General features: G+C 44.1%; 1 protein-coding gene across 2 annotated transcripts in view; it reads left to right on the forward strand.

Moving 5' to 3' along the window:
* Positions 1-16,489, forward strand: part of LOC129732346 (uncharacterized) — a 273,336-nt gene that overhangs the window by 118,461 nt on the left and 138,386 nt on the right. For both annotated transcript variants that reach the window (XR_008729244.1, XM_055693154.1), the window contains exon 4: positions 3,108-3,207. Coding sequence is in view for 1 of the 2 variants with exons in the window: in XM_055693154.1 (XP_055549129.1) it covers positions 3,108-3,207 (100 nt within the window). In the remaining variant the exon portion in view is untranslated. The remainder of the gene's footprint in view (positions 1-3,107; positions 3,208-16,489) is intronic.

Consider the following 16,489-nt stretch of genomic DNA (forward strand, 5'->3'; position numbering starts at 1 on the left):
TATTTTGTATTTTGTATTTTGTATTTTGTATTTTGTATTTTGTATTTTGTATTTTGTATTTTGTATTTTGTATTTTGTATTTTGTATTTTGTATTTTGTATTTTGTATTTTGTATTTTGTATTTTGTATTTTGTATTTTGTATTTTGTATTTTGTATTTTGTATTTTGTATTATGTATTTTGTATTTTGTATTTTGTGTTTTGTGTTTTGTATTTTGTATTTTGTATTTTGTATTTTGTATTTTGTATTTTGTATTTTGTATTTTGTATTTTGTATTTTGTATTTTGTATTTTGTATTTTGTATTTTGTATTTTGTATTTTGTATTTTGTATTTTGTATTTTGTATTTTGTATTTTGCATTTTGTAATTTGTATTTTGTATTTTGTATTTTGTATTTTGTTTTTTGTATTGTCTTTCTACTTTCTACTTTCTACTTTCTAGTTTCTACTTTCTACTTTCTACTTTCTATTCTCTACTTTCTACTTTCTACTTTCTACTTTCTACTTTCTAATTTCTACTTTCTACTTTCTACTTTCTACTTTCTACTTTCTACTTTCTACTTCTTCTTTCTACTTTCTACTTTCTACTTTCTATTTCCTACTTTTTACTTTCTTTTTTCTAATTTCTACTTTTTACTCTCTACTTTCCACTTTCTACATATTACTTTCTACTTTCTACTTTCTACTCTCTTCCTTCTACTTTCTACCTTCTACTTTCTACTTTCTACTTTCTACTTTCTACTTTCTACTTTTTACTTTCTACTTTCTACTTTCCACATTCTAATATCTACTTTCTGCTTTCTACTTTCTGCTTTCTACTTTCTACTTTATACTTTCTACTTTATACTTTCTACTTTCTACTTTCCACTCTCTACTTTCTACTTTCTACTTTCCACATATTACTTTTTACTTTCTACTTTCTACTTTCTACTTTCTACTTTCTACTTTCTACTTTCTACTTTCTACTTTCCGCTTTCTACTTTCTACTTTCTACTTTCTTCTCTCTACTTTCTACTTTCTACTTTCTACTTTCTACTTTCTACTTTCTACTTTCTACTATCTACTTTCTACTTTCTTCTTTCTACTTTCCACTTTCTACTACTCTACTTTTCACTTCCTTTCTACTTTCTACTTTTCACTTTCTACTTTCTTCTTTCTACTTTTTACTTTCTTCTTTCTACTTTCTACTTTTGAATTTTTACTTTCTTTTTTCTAATTTCTTCTTTCTACTTTCTACTTTTCACTCTCTACTTTCTACTTTCTACTTTCTTCTTTCTACTTTCTACTTTCTACTTTCCACTTTCTACTTTCTATTTTCTTTTTCTATTTTCTATTTTCTATTTTCTACTTTCTACTTTCTACTTTCTACTTTCTACTTTCTACTTTTTACTTTCTACTTTCTACTTTCTACTTCCTACTTTCTACTTTCTACTTTCTACTTTCTACTTTCTACTTTCTACTTCTACTTTCTACTTTCTACTTTCTACTTTCTTCTTTCTACTTTCTACTTTCTACTTTCTACTTTCTACTTTCTACCTTATACTTTCTACTTTCTACTTTCTACTTTCTACTTTCTTCTTTCTACTTTCTACTTTCTACTTTCTCGACCAATATTTGCCACCACCCGCTTTCTGCTGCTCCAGAAAAAAAACCGTCCGCTTTGCCGGTCAACGCACGAATGACAAATTCAATTCTATGGCGTGCGTGTGATACCGGTAGAGTTTTGGAATGTAAATGATGGGGTGAAATGTTTGAATGGTACCTTATATATCAAGGTTTCGTCAGTTATTCGGAAAGAGGGAGGAGTTTAGAAGAATAGGGAATGGTAAAGAAAGTAAAAAATGCATCGGAAACTGAAAATGGCCTCTAGTAAAACAACAACAACAACAAATCGCTTACAAAGTCAGATGGGTTGTCTCCATTAGTGTCGGCTGTGCTGGGGAAAACAGGTGGTGATTGGTTGCTGGGTATGATTTAGACAATCGATGTTATTAACCAATTTTTCAATAGTGTATCTCAAACAATAGATTGTTTTTGTTACATGAATTTAACCGTAGAAGAATTTCTGATCGGTTGATGCCAAAACCTCGGTATTCTGAAAAAAAAACGACTGATATATAAACGATCAAAACCTGACCACTTTTCCCTGGTTTTCCTTGGTTGAATTACAAAATTTTCCAATTCAGGCGCCCAACTTCGATATAGACGATAGTCCAACGTCAAAATTGTCACAATTCTTCATGCTGGACTTTTTACCAAAAGTTTTGTTATGACTCCAAGTTTTCAACTTTTCGTTTTTTAATTCCAAATTTATTATTTTTAACTTATTTTACATAAAATTATTCTTTTATTATTAATATCCTTTGTATTGCTTAGCAAAGCATTTATCAATTATAGAGAGTTCTCCTATGAATGATAAAATGATAAATGATAAATGATCTGAGTTACAATACTTGAATTAAAGTGTATGCTCAAATGTATACACCCATTTAGAAAATTACCCTACAAGCTAAAAAATTCCTCTACCTGTGAAAAATATTCAGTTTTCTAAGCATGGATTTTCTTCTAACCGAACGCTCAGAATCATTACATTAAATCATTCTTAATGTAAACGCCCTTTAGCAACACTAACTCTGTCTGCCTTCAAATGAGTTAAAAAGACTTTCTAGTTTCAAAAATAAATAACACAAACACACACCCACACAAAGCAAAGCTCAACAAACTGAGTCGAAAGGGTCATGTGATTTCGCATTTTTGCACAGCCAACCCAGCCAACCAACCCTCCTACAACTTCCAGCAAACTTCCTTAATTACCAAAACACAAGCTTATTCCCATGACTTTGACTTTGAATTTCACTCCACTCGGAAAAGGTTCCCTCCTCCCGGAGCCACCCAGAAGCAATTCGGTTCGTTCAGGTAAAAGTAATACCTTTGCTAGCTAGTACAGCCGTGGAATGCCACACCGGATACGGAAGAAGTTCCTTTGCGGCCAAGTTGTTTTTTTTTTGTTTGTATCGTAGAAATCATAATTTTCTGGAATCTGTTCCCGAAAGTTCGCTCAGAGCAATTCTCTCATTTCATTTTCTGTTTTCATTTGTATCATTCCAGCAAACGGAAAAGTTCATTCCGTCCTTCGAGACGGTTTCGTTCGCCGTCAAAAGTATCTCGCAACAATTTAATTGGACCGAAGCAATTCTGTTCGCCACAGGTAAGTTTGTCTTGTGCGCGGTTCTCTGTCAACACCAAGCACAGGCAGGTGTGCCTGCTTGTGGATGCTGATTAATATAGGTTCTATTGGTTATTGTTTACTCGAATCAACACCACTCTACGTCCGGTAATCACTGCGGTTGAGCTGCTGAAGGGATTTTTTTCATGGCAGTAAGAAAATATTTATCTGTTGTTTTTTTTTGAAGTAGAATACTTCTCTCAGGAAGTTCGGCTACATAGGGATGTGAAATGAAAATCTAAAACTGAAAAAAGTGAGAAATATGTCCAATTTCAAATGCTAATAAATCGGTTAGTTTTCGATGGATTTCCTCCGTTTTTGCAGCAATCGATTAGAAAATCTTCTTAGATTCTTACCAAATGCATGAAATTGCAATTTTATTATTCGAACTATTGTACTATTGAAAATTCTTAAGCCTTGTCAAAACACAAAATTCGACCTCTGATTGGTCGTTATACCGCGCTTTCCCAAGCACGGTCGACAGAGTTATGGACCTAGTAAATTGGGAATGCATCATTTGGCCAATATAAGAGCTTCATCAGATAATAAACAGACATTTCATCGGATATAAAATTGAACAACTGAAATTTGAAGAACACAAATTAATATTTGAAGAGTTAATATTTTCTCGTTTTGCGCTATAATCCAAATTAATTATAATTATCTTTATCTACATGCATACCCTGACTATTATTACGTGTTTGCGTCGCTTAGTGTTTGGCTACAGTCATGCAGAACGCAAATAACGGCGCGATGCGATTCGGCAAGACGGAATGTGTTGAAATGTATAGCTCTACTTCGCCTAAAAAGAGCTGTACATTTCACCACGGTAAGGCGAATCGCATCGCACCGGCATTCGCGTTCTGCATAACTGTTGCAAATGCAACGAGAAAGACAGTTTTTTCCGATTTGATAACGTATATTTTGTAGATTGTAGCGTACGCAACGTAACGTTAAAAAATTCCTACCGGAGAAACATAATTATACGGTAGTGAATAACTATTAGGTTAAGTTAATACTAAATTTTACATGTGTATATGGGTTTTACATGAGTTTATGTGGGTAATGTACAATACAGCATGTAATGACTAAGATATAGTATATAATAGGTAATTTATATAAGAATGAAAGATAAGTCGAAAAACTTACGTTTGATGCCTCTTTTTTAACTCGTTTTCCTAGGCAATCAGTGACAATATTGTTTCCGGTTATGTTTTCGTTAATTATTTGTTGAATTCTCCCGTAAACATTCGGGCAGCAGCTGAGCACCGTAAATATGAAAGGTATTACTTTTAGCCTCGTTTTTAATAACGTATCAGCTAGTCATTGCATGATACAAACCTCGTTTTTAGACCGTACTTAGGACCGTACTATTAGATCGTAAGTTTTAGCTTCACAATTTTAATAATGCTTTTAATTTTTCACTTAGTTTTATTTAGTGTTCCAATTTTTAATAATTTTAGTAACTATTCGTGTATAGATATATAAGTAAACTGTTAGTCTAACAAATTTTAATAGCCGCACGTTTTCGTTCACACCTCCAGTCGTCAGAACCTTTTTTTTCTTTACTCCCTCGTTCTTCCGTTCTGCTCACGTTTTGTAGTGACAGCCAGTGGCGCATCAATTAGTTGGGGGCACTTCGTGTGACCAAAGAAATGGTGACGAGGGTACCTACTTGTAGTTGGTTTGTTGGTGCGACGCAATAACCGGTTGCGACACTCCCCCGCAGTGCTTTGAGATCACTGATCCGAAGAACTCACGTTTGCGCCAACGTCTAACACTGCGATCTTCACGGCTGGCCTCTCCAGAACTCCGGTTGCTGTCTGCACCAGTGCACGACGAACCTGTCCATCCTTGGATCGGATTGCATGGACCACCCGACCTTTCGGCCAGCAGTTCCTTGGCAGCGTCTCGTCAACGATGACAACGATATCTCCTTCAGCAATCGGTTTGGCTCGGCTGAACCATTTCGTCCTCCGGGTGAGCGTGGGCAGGTACTCGGCTACCCAGCGTCGCCAAAATCGATTGGCGTAGACCTGCGATGTCTTCCAGGTGTGCTTCAGTACGTAGTTACTATCGTCGTACGCGATCGGGGGCTTAGAACCGTTTGACGACCCCATCAGGAAGTGATTTGGGGTGAGCGCTTGGGAAAGCTCATCATCTAGCGGTAATTCAGTCAGAGGCCGAGAGTTAACAATGAGTTCGACTTCTGTCAGTGTGTTTCTAAGGATTTCGTCAGTGGGTGTGCGAGTGAGTTGGAGGTGCTTCAGGGCTTTCTTCACGGATTGAACGAGACGTTCCCAGGCCCCGCCGAAATGTGGCGACGCGGGCGGGTTAAACGTCCATTTCGTATCAGCGGTAACAAAGTGTTCCATCAGCTTGTCTTGGTTCACCTTCTACAGGGCTTCTTTTAGCTCGCGACTTGCTCCTAAGAAGTTGGTCCCACGATCGCTAACTATCTGAACTGGGGTACCTCTTCTGGCGATGAAATTTCGATTGCCCAGGATGCACGAGTCCGTGTTAAGGCTGTGAGCGACCGCTCGGACAGTGAGACATGTTATTAGTACACCCCATCGTTTCTCGGTCCTTCTGCCGACAACCACGTGCATTGGTCCGAAATAATCGATGCCGACATAGGAGAAAGGACGACAGAAGGGTTGTAAACGTCCGAACGATAGACCAGACATCTCCGGGGGCTCTGGCTTCGCACGGCGAATCTTGCAGAGCTGGCAAAGGCCTTGGACACGCCGGTAGACCGATCTCAATCCTGGAACGTGAAATCGACGCCGGATTTCGTTAAGCGTCGTCTGGTGATTCATGTGGCAGAACTTTTCGTGGACACTTGCTATGATGAGATCCGTGACTGAATGTCGCTTGGGAAGTAGTATCGGATGCTTCGTACATTCCTCGACATGAGCGCATTCATCTATGCGACCTTGCATCTGTAGCAGTCCATCTTCCGCTAAGAACGGACTGAGCTTGTACAGCGGACTACGCTTCGGTAAAGCGTTCCTCCACGGTACCGGCATCGGCTTCTGCAGCAAAGCTTTCTCTTCGGCGAACTCAGTATCTTGTACCGACTTTAGGATGAATAACTCCGCGTTTTTTAGTTCTTCTTGCGTTAGGGGTCCGGTGACGAGGGGCTTCTTTGACCGCTTCCGGCGAAAATGTACATGAGACCGTTCCTCCTCTGCGGTGTGTTCGAACCTTGACTCAACGATAGGCCATCCTTCTTTCGGTCCCCACAGGAACTCAGTGCCACGGAACCAGCGGCTGGTAGGAGAGAGATCCGGCAGCGTCTGCCACTTCGTGGCGTCGTCAGCGATGTTCAGCTTCGTCGGGACCCAGTTCCACTCCGTCGTCTCCGTCAACTCTAGCATCTCGCTGATCCGCACCGCTACGAACTGATGGTACTTTCGGTGATCGTAGCTCAACCAACAGAGAACGTTGCGTGAATCCGTCCAGAAAGCCCTTTGCGTGGGCTTCATCTTGTGAGTCGTTCGCTAGGCGGGCTCCAATGACTGCGGCTTGTAGTTCTAGTCTGGGTGTCGACACAAAACGCAACGGGGCTACTCTTGTCTTTGCACGGACGAGTGCACATTCCACTTTTCCATTTTCTTCGAACCGCAGATAGGCGACTGCAGCGAAGCCGTTCTCCGACGCATCCACGAACACGTGCAGCTGAATCGTATTCCGCTCTCCCGTGCTCGTCTTTAGTCGGTAACACCTTGGCACACTGACCGATTCCACTTGCGGGAGTACCCGTAACCATGTCTGCCATTTCACTAGCTGTTCGCTCTTGACAGACTCGTCCCAGCCTACACCACTCCGCCAAATTTCCTGCAGCAGTATCTTCAGGAACATTAGCAAATGCGCCATTAATCCCAGGGGATCGTAGATCGTCATAAGCGTGCTGAGGATCTGCCTTTTCGTTGGGAGGATGTCACCTCGCAGCAGTTCACCGTTGATCCTCGGCGATAACTTGAAGGTGAACGTATCGGTCGCTGTACACCACCATAAGGCGAGAACTTTCTCCTTCGCCATCTCGCTCGAAAGGTTCAAACTTTTCTCACCGGGACTCGCCTTCAACTCCAGCAGCACTCGACTCGAATTCGACAGCCAGTTCCGGATCTCGAAACCTGCTTCCGAATGAACGTGTCGCACATCTTTCGCCAACTGTATCGCTTCCTCTTCCGTCTCTACGCTTGAGAGCATGTCGTCGACATAATGTTCCTTCATTATCGCCTCTGCTGCCCTCGGGAATTGGTCTTGGAACCGCTGCGCATTGTAGTTCTTAACATACTGCGCGCTGCTGGGCGAGCATGTCGCTCCGAATGTCATTACTCTCGTAACGTAAACGTCTGGGTTGCGGTCTTGTTCACCGTTTCGCCATACGAACCTTAAACACTGTTGATCGCGCCGGTTCATCAAGATCTGGAGAAACATTTCTCGAATATCGCCCGTGATGGCAACGCGAAACTCTCGAAAGCGCTGTAGCACAGATACCAAGGAGGTTACTTGATCCGGCCCTGCCAGTAGAAATGAATTCAGGCTGAATCCCGAAACTTTAGCGGCTGCGTCCCACACTAAGCGCATCTTGTTTGGTTTGTTAGGGTTGACCACCGGAAAAATTGGGAGATACCAAATCCGTTCGAATTTCTCGGCTAGTTGGCTTGCCGTCAGTTTTTCGATGTAGCCGGCTCGTTCGTAGTCCCGAATTTTCTCCTTCACCGCCTCAGCCAACACAGGATCTCGCTGCATACGCTTCTCCAAGCAGATTAGATCGTCACAACGCCAGAGCAGACCGGTTTCTATCCGTTTTCCTTTCACATGCGTCAATGATTTCAGTAACTGTTCCGCTCGCTCGTCGTCTTTCGATAACAACGGTTTGACGGGACTCGTTACCCCGGTGCTGTCCAGAGACATATACGCCTTCACTATATTATGAAGATCTACGTCGCTTCGCTCGCAGCATGGGCACACGTGAAGGCTGTGGTGCGCAGTGAAGTTCGTCGTTGGATGAGATGTCTTTGAGCATGGTCCGAACACTATCCACCCTAGACGAGTTCTGGTGGCGATCGGTTCTTCCTTTCCTCCTTCTCTGCTATCCAACGCGTGACCCAAGCGGCAGTTGTCCATGCCGATGAGTATTCGTGGCTGAACATTTCGATAGGAATCCGCTGGCACGCCTTCCAAGTGCCGATAGGCTGATACTAGCTCCTCCATCCTCAATGTCTGCCGTGGTAGAGAAAGGCTCTCCACTGTGTGAACTTTCGACATCCGGTACATCTCCGCATCGCGCGTTCCAGAAATCTCCAGCGCTAGCATTATGGATTTCATCTCCTGACGTTGATGATCAACCGTCCAGCCGAGACATAAGGGGAACGACTCGCCTTCAAGACTTAATTCGTCCAACAAACTGTGTTCCATCAACGTCGCCGACGAGCCTTCGTCCAAGAATGCGAAAGTGCGAACGAACTTGCCTCGTCCATGAAGGATAACTGGAACGTATCGGAAAAGAACTTTGCTGGCGAAGTTGACGTGAGTGTTGCACTGTTCGGCAGGTGTTTTTGCAGCGTTCTGGATATCTGAGATTGAAGAACTCTCCGCTCGCCGGTATCGGGTATCGTCATGTAGTAGCTCGTGATGCATATACGGGCAGCCGTTTCTCCCGCAAGCTTGCTTAACCGCACACGCTCCGAAATGCTTCGCCAGGCACTTTCGACACAACTTGTTCTGCTTTAGCGCTGTCCATCTTGCCCCGACATCCAATCTTTGGAATTTACTACAGAATCCCACACTGCTACACCCTCCTTGGCACACCACACATTGCTTCGTCGCTGCTGACTTCGACCCATTTATGGGAAACACTGTAGAGGTCGACGACTCTGTCGCTACCTGACTGGAACCGGATTGGAGGTGAACGTGAACTTCCTCCTTCCGTACGCGTCTCTCAGATTTGCCGGCATACACGCTGACCGTTGACGGAATCGTTACTATACAAGCTGCTTTCACGAGCGTTTCAAGCCCTTTGCTGAAGTCCTCCAAAGTGACCGCCCTCAATGTTTGACGATGTTTGGCCCAGTCCAGCTTCACAGTAGGTGGCAGTCTCTCGACGAGTTCTTGAAGAAGTGCCACGTTGTAAAGATGCTCGTTCAATCCACAGGCTACGATCGTTGCACACATGTTCTGGACTGCGACACCAAAATCGATCAGAGTTCCTAACTTCTCTGTCTTCGGCGCTGGCATTTCCCGAATCTTGCAAACTAGCGAGTGGACGATAACTTCTGGTCGACCGTACAACGTTCGCAACGTTTTGATAACACCTTCAAGTCCCGCTGGATACAGCAACCTGCTTCGGACGGTCTCGAGAGCTCTCCCCTTCAAGCTGCGCTGAAGGCGAAGTAAATTTTCCTCATCACTGAAACCATACATCCTAGTACGTCGAAATAAAGAGCGGCCACTCTTCCGGATTGCCCGAGAATGTAGGCAGCTCCTTTGTCACTGCGTGTCGCGCAGCCAGCTGACTTCGGCTTAGTTCATTGGGTTCGAAAACGGGTAGATTTGGTTCACTTCTGTTGATTTCCATCGCCCGGATTCGCTCCTCTAACGTCCTCGTCTGCTGATCCTGCTTCTTCGACATTTCCGCTAGTTGCTTTTCCATATTCGCCATCACTCTTTGAACCTCAATCGATGAGCGGTTACTTATTCCTCCTACCGTCGTCGAATTTGCTACCGGTAGAGCGGCGCGAATACTGAACTCGTCTCGTATTTCCTGCTCTCTGGCTTCCATACGGCGCTGGAACTTAGTACTGAGCTCTGTAACAACGGACTGCAGTTCACGATCCTTTTCTTCTAGTAGCTTCTGATACACCCGCTGCTGTTCCTCGAATTGTGCCTGCATATAATCTAACTTTTTCTGGAATTCGCCAAGTTGTTTAGTTTGCTCCTGTTCACCTGTCGACTTTGGATCCGTTTCATTCCGTGCAGAATCTGTGATGATGTCCGATGGGTTCTGAGCTGCTCGTTTAGCCACGCACACCGCACAACTCCAATCCTCCTCCTCGATATCCGCCCACACACTCGAAATGAAACCATAATTCACAATCGTCGCAGCAAACCATCCGGTTGTTGTCCGGATTCTGGCACACACCACAACTGACATTCGGCTTTGCCTTCGGCGGCATAATTCAAGCCTTCCCGATCGCGTATTAAACGAATTTTTTTAAATGTCGCAAATGCAACGAGAAAGACAGTTTTTTCCGATTTGATAACGTATATTTTGTAGATTGTAGCGTACGCAACGTAACGTTAAAAAATTCCTACCGGAGAAACATAATTGTACGGTAGTGAATAACTATTAGGTTAAGTTAATACTAAATTCTACATGTGTATATGGGTTTTACATGAGTTTATGTGGGTAATGTACAATATAGCATGTAATGACTAAGATATAGTATATAATAGGTAATTTATATAAGAATGAAAAATAAGTCGAAAAACTTACGTTTGATGCCTCTTTTTTAACTCGTTTTCCTAGGCAATCAGTGACAATATTGTTTCCGGTTATGTTTTCGTTAATTATTTGTTGAATTCTCCCGTAAACATTCGGGCAGCAGCTGAGCACCGTAAATATGAAAGGTATTACTTTTAGCCTCGTTTTTAATAACGTATCAGCTAGTCATTGCATGATACAAACCTCGTTTTTAGACCGTACTTAGGACCGTACTATTAGATCGTAAGTTTTAGCTTCACAATTTTAATTATGCTTTTAATTTTTCACTTCGTTTTATTTAGTGTTCCAGTTTTTAATAATTTTAGTAACTATTCGTGTATAGATATATAAGTAAACTGTTAGTCTAACAAATTTTAATAGCCGCACGTTTTCGTTCACACCTCCAGTCGTCAGAACCTTTTTTTTCTTTACTCCCTCGTTCTTCCGTTCTGCTGACGTTTTGTAGTGACAGCCAGTGGCGCATCAATTAGTTGGGGGCACTTCGTGTGACCAAAGTAATGGTGACGAGGGTACCTACTTGTAGTTGGTTTGTTGGTGCGACGCAATAACCGGTTGCGACAATAACCGTAGCCTTTGTTCCGTCCCCGTTTAATGATGTCGTATTAAATGTACATATTACAATTCGGCAGCACTTCAACTTCTCATTTGCACAAAATTTAAAAATATTCAATGAACTTCATTCAAAATATCAAACAAAAAGAAATTACAATACTGCCAATGAACGGTCAACGTTTATTTACTAGAAAAAATGACTGACACGCAAGCAGCCGGGTTATCTTTCTTGTAAAAGTATTTTACTTCAACCTTGCGGTTGTGGCTTTGCATACAACCTTCCTGTGATTTTTTTTTTCATAGTTTGTGCAATGCAAGATCTTCATTTTAAGCGTTACTGCAACCTGAAAAGAGAAGGTCTCGAGTACCGCTTGAGAACATTGTATGCGCAATGTAAACAAACTAAGTAAGTGTTTATTTGTTCTATGCACATCGTAAAGAAAAGAACTCTTACTTGGTTTGCTGCTACATACCTAGCGTCCCTCTGTAAGAGCATCCGAGAGCTTGAACAAAATCCGTATGCAGTTTTCTTTTCACTAGCTCCATCACTAATGCCGCAGGGATGACAGAAACTCATCGTAAAACATTATATTTTGGCTCAGTTCTGTCAGTTTATTTTTAAAGTATCTAAAAGCTGAATTAAAGAACTAACTAACTTTGGTAACTTTTTACGCTTACGTTATACGGTCCATATAATAGAGATTATTCTAAATTAATGTCTAATGAAAACGCTCTTAAATTTACATCTTGATAAACAAGGCTTACCCACTAGCATAAAGCGTGTCTAATTTGATAACCGTTTCCAGACAGCACGTTAAAATATATATGTAGCATTATCGCATCATGAGCTAACGCATTTAATTGGTATTTCCGTCAGCACCTGGTACGTTTTATCTTCTGTAGCACACGGCATTCGAGCATAGCACAGCCGGGCTCATAGGGGAAGATTAATGAGAAGGAAGATTTTTTGAATATGTAATATCGAATATAAACACAATGACTGCTTAAAACAATAAAAAGCCTTAAAATACGTGAAAGGAGGTTTCAGAAGGAAGTATCAACAGCGAAAATTTCTACTGCAACAGCCAAAAAGAAAATCACTGTACTTGATACACAATACATACAAGGATAACCGGAGGAAATCTTAAAAACTCAGCTAAAATAGAGTATCTACACGCAAAATGGATGATTGGATGGTACGAAACCACATCATGTGATAAGTGATAACGGTAACTTTTGATTGAGTTGTCGCCATGTTGCTAAGTTCCGGGCTGTGTATCACCAGTTTTCTAGGTTTCCCAGCCCCACTATTTATAGTACCATTAGTGATACTGAAAAAACAGCGATTTTAGAGAGTTCTCGTCCAGCATCCTCACGACGTGACTGGGGTTTTCTCCAAGCAGCGCATGCAGCTTATGGCTCATGCGCTTTCACCATTCCCCATTGTCCGTCTGTATTCCACCGTAGATAATTCGCAGCACCTTCTGTTCATAAAATCCGAAGGTATTCAAATCCCCCACGAGAAGCGTTGTTGGCTCTATTTCGTGGAGGACTGCCGGTTTTATTAAGGTTTTGTGCAGCATCAACTTCGTGCGTCGTCGCACCTGAAAAGTAGGCACGGTGGCCTGGGTGCGTCTCTTCGCTGGTGTTATTGTCGGCGAACACCAGTGATCTCAAATACACGAACTCGTCGACAACCTCAAGCTCTTAGACGTCTGCAGAGAGTTGAGTTGGGAAGCTAATGTTGTTCAGCTTGGAGCCTCTAGCTTGCATGTATTCGCAAAGTCGCAAAGATACGTGTTATGTAACCAAAAATGTACCAAAATCATCTGCGAAGAGATAAGGATTATGTAAGCTGGATGTTTCCCGTTCTCCATCAAGCGGTACAGCTGATGGAGAACGGAAAAGCACCGTATCTTTCCGGTGAGCGACTACCGACGAAGAAAGTAATCATGAGCTGTGTCGTAAGCTTCTTCGATCCGTTATGACTGTTGTCCTCTTTCACGTTCTTCAGGAAACTTTTGATCCATGATATGTGGCGAAGTGGGTGCGACTGGGACCAGCAAATCGATCCGAAGTGCACTGAAAAATGGTCTCAGTGGATCGCCAGGCTACCCGAAGTAGAAAAAGGTTGGGTTCCTCGCTGGTATTTTCAAGGTGGGCAAGTCGGTCAGGCTGAATACAGCAACGCATAACTGCATATCTTTATTGACGCAAGCGAGAACGCCTACGGTACCGCGCCATACTTCCGGATCGACTAGCGGTCCAGTGGGCTCTCTGGTGATGACGCAATCAAAAGTGGCATCGTTGAAGCATCTGTCGATTACTCGCCTGGAGCTGCAAGCGGCCGAACGAGGAGCTAAGCTCGCCAATTCTATCGTCGGAATGCTTTCTCTGGAGATTAGGCAGCGATACATCTGGAGCGACTCGAAGACAGTGATGTCGTGGATCCATTCAGACCGTCGCCGGTTCATCGCTTACCGGGTCGGCAAAATCGTCAACCTCACAAAGCTGAACGAATGTCGCTGGGCTCCAACGAAGGTCAATATAGCTGACGCGATGACGAGTTAGGCCAAAAATCATAGCTTGTGTTCTGATGAACAGTGGTATCGTGGTCCAGACCTCGTCTACCATTCGGAGGATAAGTGGTCGAAGCCAGGACAGAATCACGCCGAACGCCGTAACAGACCCGATGGTGGATGTACATCGCTTTTCGAGATGGAAGGTGCTAGTCCGGACGGTAGCATGCGTATTCCGATTAGCGACAAACTGCAGAAGAAAATGAGGCGGATTGAACAACGAAGCGTTGCCAACAAGTGACAAGATGAAGAAGCTTGTGAAGAAAAGTAAACCGGCATCGACGATGCCATTAAAACGAAAGGAGTATCAAAAAGCCGAGACGTACCTATGGCAATCAACGCAAGCGGAGACCTTCACGGACGAAGGAGCTCTTGCGGTCTTGCGGATGAAGGGTACAACGGCGCGAGGATCGTCCCTCCCATTCGAGCTTAGCTTTGTGATCATCCTACCGTAATCGCCGAACGCAGATCAGAGAAGAGATACATCTGTATGTTTACCAGCATGTCAACTAGGGCAGTCCACCTCGAAGTAGCTCACAGCTGGACTACGTGTATCGCAGAGGCAAGCCGTTGGAGTTCTACTCAAAAAACGGGACGAAAACCCAAGCAGCCAGCATAGAGGTCGTGAAGAAGATGAAGACACCTTCACCGATGCCAGAACTCGGTGTAACTTAAGCCCGCCAAGCGCACCTTACATGGGCGGGGTCTTTTTTTTTTTGTTTTTTCAAAGGTGGCGGGGTGTCTGCAAACAGACACCTGAGAAGAGAACTCAGGGTGTGGGGATGAGACTAGGGGAGAGATGCTGGGGTAGTTACACTCCCCCAGCCACCTACTGATTCCTGTTCCGACCCACTAAAACCCCTCCAGTCTCCAGCCCTGGTCTTCCCGGAACGACGGTTAAGTATTACGTCGGGAAGTGGCTTTTGTGCGTGATGCACCCTCTTTACTCTTATAACCTCCTAGCTAACTACCTGGAGACTGGTAGTTAGCTACCACTGGCGTGTTGGTGATTGACCCGCCACACACGTTGTAGCTCCAGGACAATCTGGGAGGCGGCCGCACAGGCCGCGTTCCAGATGTCCGGGTCGTCGCACATCCTCCGTACAAGATTGTCCGGAGTAGTGCCAGGCCCGCTCACAGCCATCATGTTGCTCCTCGCTCTTACGAAACGGGGGCATACGAAGAAGACATGCTCTGCAGTCTCCTCCTCTTCCACGCACTCGGGACACATGGGGGACCCCGCGTGCCCGAACCTGTGCAGATATTGCCTGAAGCAACCATGGCCTGACAGGATCTGTGTCAGGTGGAAGTTCACCTCGCCATGTCGCCTCCCGACCCGGCCGGATATCTCCGGTATAAGTCGGTGCGTCCATCTGCCCTTTGTGGAATTAGACCATTCCCTCTGCCAACGGAGCATCGAGAATGACCTTCGGGTGCCTCGTATGCTTCTTGTGTCACGGTGGTCGAAACACTCTCTGTCCTCCTTGATGGCGATGCTGATAGGCATCATGCCGGACACGACACAGATTGCATCGTATGACACCGTACGATACGCACTCACAACTCTCAGGCACATGAGCCTGTAGGTACTTTCCAGTTTACCGCGGTAACTGTTAGTACCTAGCGCTCTGGACCATACTGGTCCACCATACCTAAGTATGGACGAAACCACGCTGGCAAGAAGTCTTCGCTTGCTGCCATAGACCGCTGAGCTATTGGACATCATACGAGATAGTGCTGCAATAGCCGATGAGGCCTTCTTACAGGCATAGTCGACGTGGCTCCCGAACATGAGCTTGTCGTCGACCATAACCCCCAAGAGCTTCAACGATCGCTTTAAGGTGATGGTGCAGTCCTCGACTCTGACCACCGCCTGTTGTTCTGATTTACGGTTGTTCACAACCGTGACCCCCGTCTTATGGTGCGCGAGCTCCAGTTTCCTGGAGCGCATCTAGTCCTCGACCTTCCTTATGCAATGCGCAGCCGTCAACTCGACCTCTTCGATCGACTCGCCGTAAACCTCTAGCGTTATGTCGTCTGCAAAGCCGACGATCACAACCCCTACAGGAAACTTTAGTTTCAACACCCCGTCATACATGACGTTCCACAACACCGGACCCAGGATTGAACCTTGCGGAACCCCAGTGGTGATTGGGACGCACTTCTGACCCTCCTCTGTGTTGTAAACCAGTACTCGATTCTGAAAGTAGTTTTCCAGAATCTTGTACAGCGACACCGGTACGTGGATGCTCCTGAGCGCGAGCGCTATGGAGTCCCAACTGGCGCTATTGAACGCATTCTTCACGTCAAGCGTGACGATTGCGCAATAGCGTATTCCCCTTCTCTTGCGCTGGAGTGCTATCTCCGCCGTCTTGGTGACGGAGGCGATGGCATCCAGAGTGGACCTGCCCTTCCGGAAGCCGAACTGGTTGCTTGCCAGACCGTTTACACCCTCTGTGTACCTCACCAGTCTGTTGTGGATAATCCTCTCAAGTACCTTGCCCGTCGTGTCTAGCAGGCAGATAGGCCTATATGTCGATGGGTCACCTGGTGGTTTCCCAGCCTTCGGCAGAAGGACCAATTTCTGCCGCTTCCACCTATCCGGAAAGAGGAAGTC

This window comes from Wyeomyia smithii, chromosome 3, assembly GCF_029784165.1.
Source record: "Wyeomyia smithii strain HCP4-BCI-WySm-NY-G18 chromosome 3, ASM2978416v1, whole genome shotgun sequence".
In the NCBI taxonomy this organism is placed as follows: Eukaryota; Metazoa; Arthropoda; class Insecta; order Diptera; family Culicidae; genus Wyeomyia; species Wyeomyia smithii.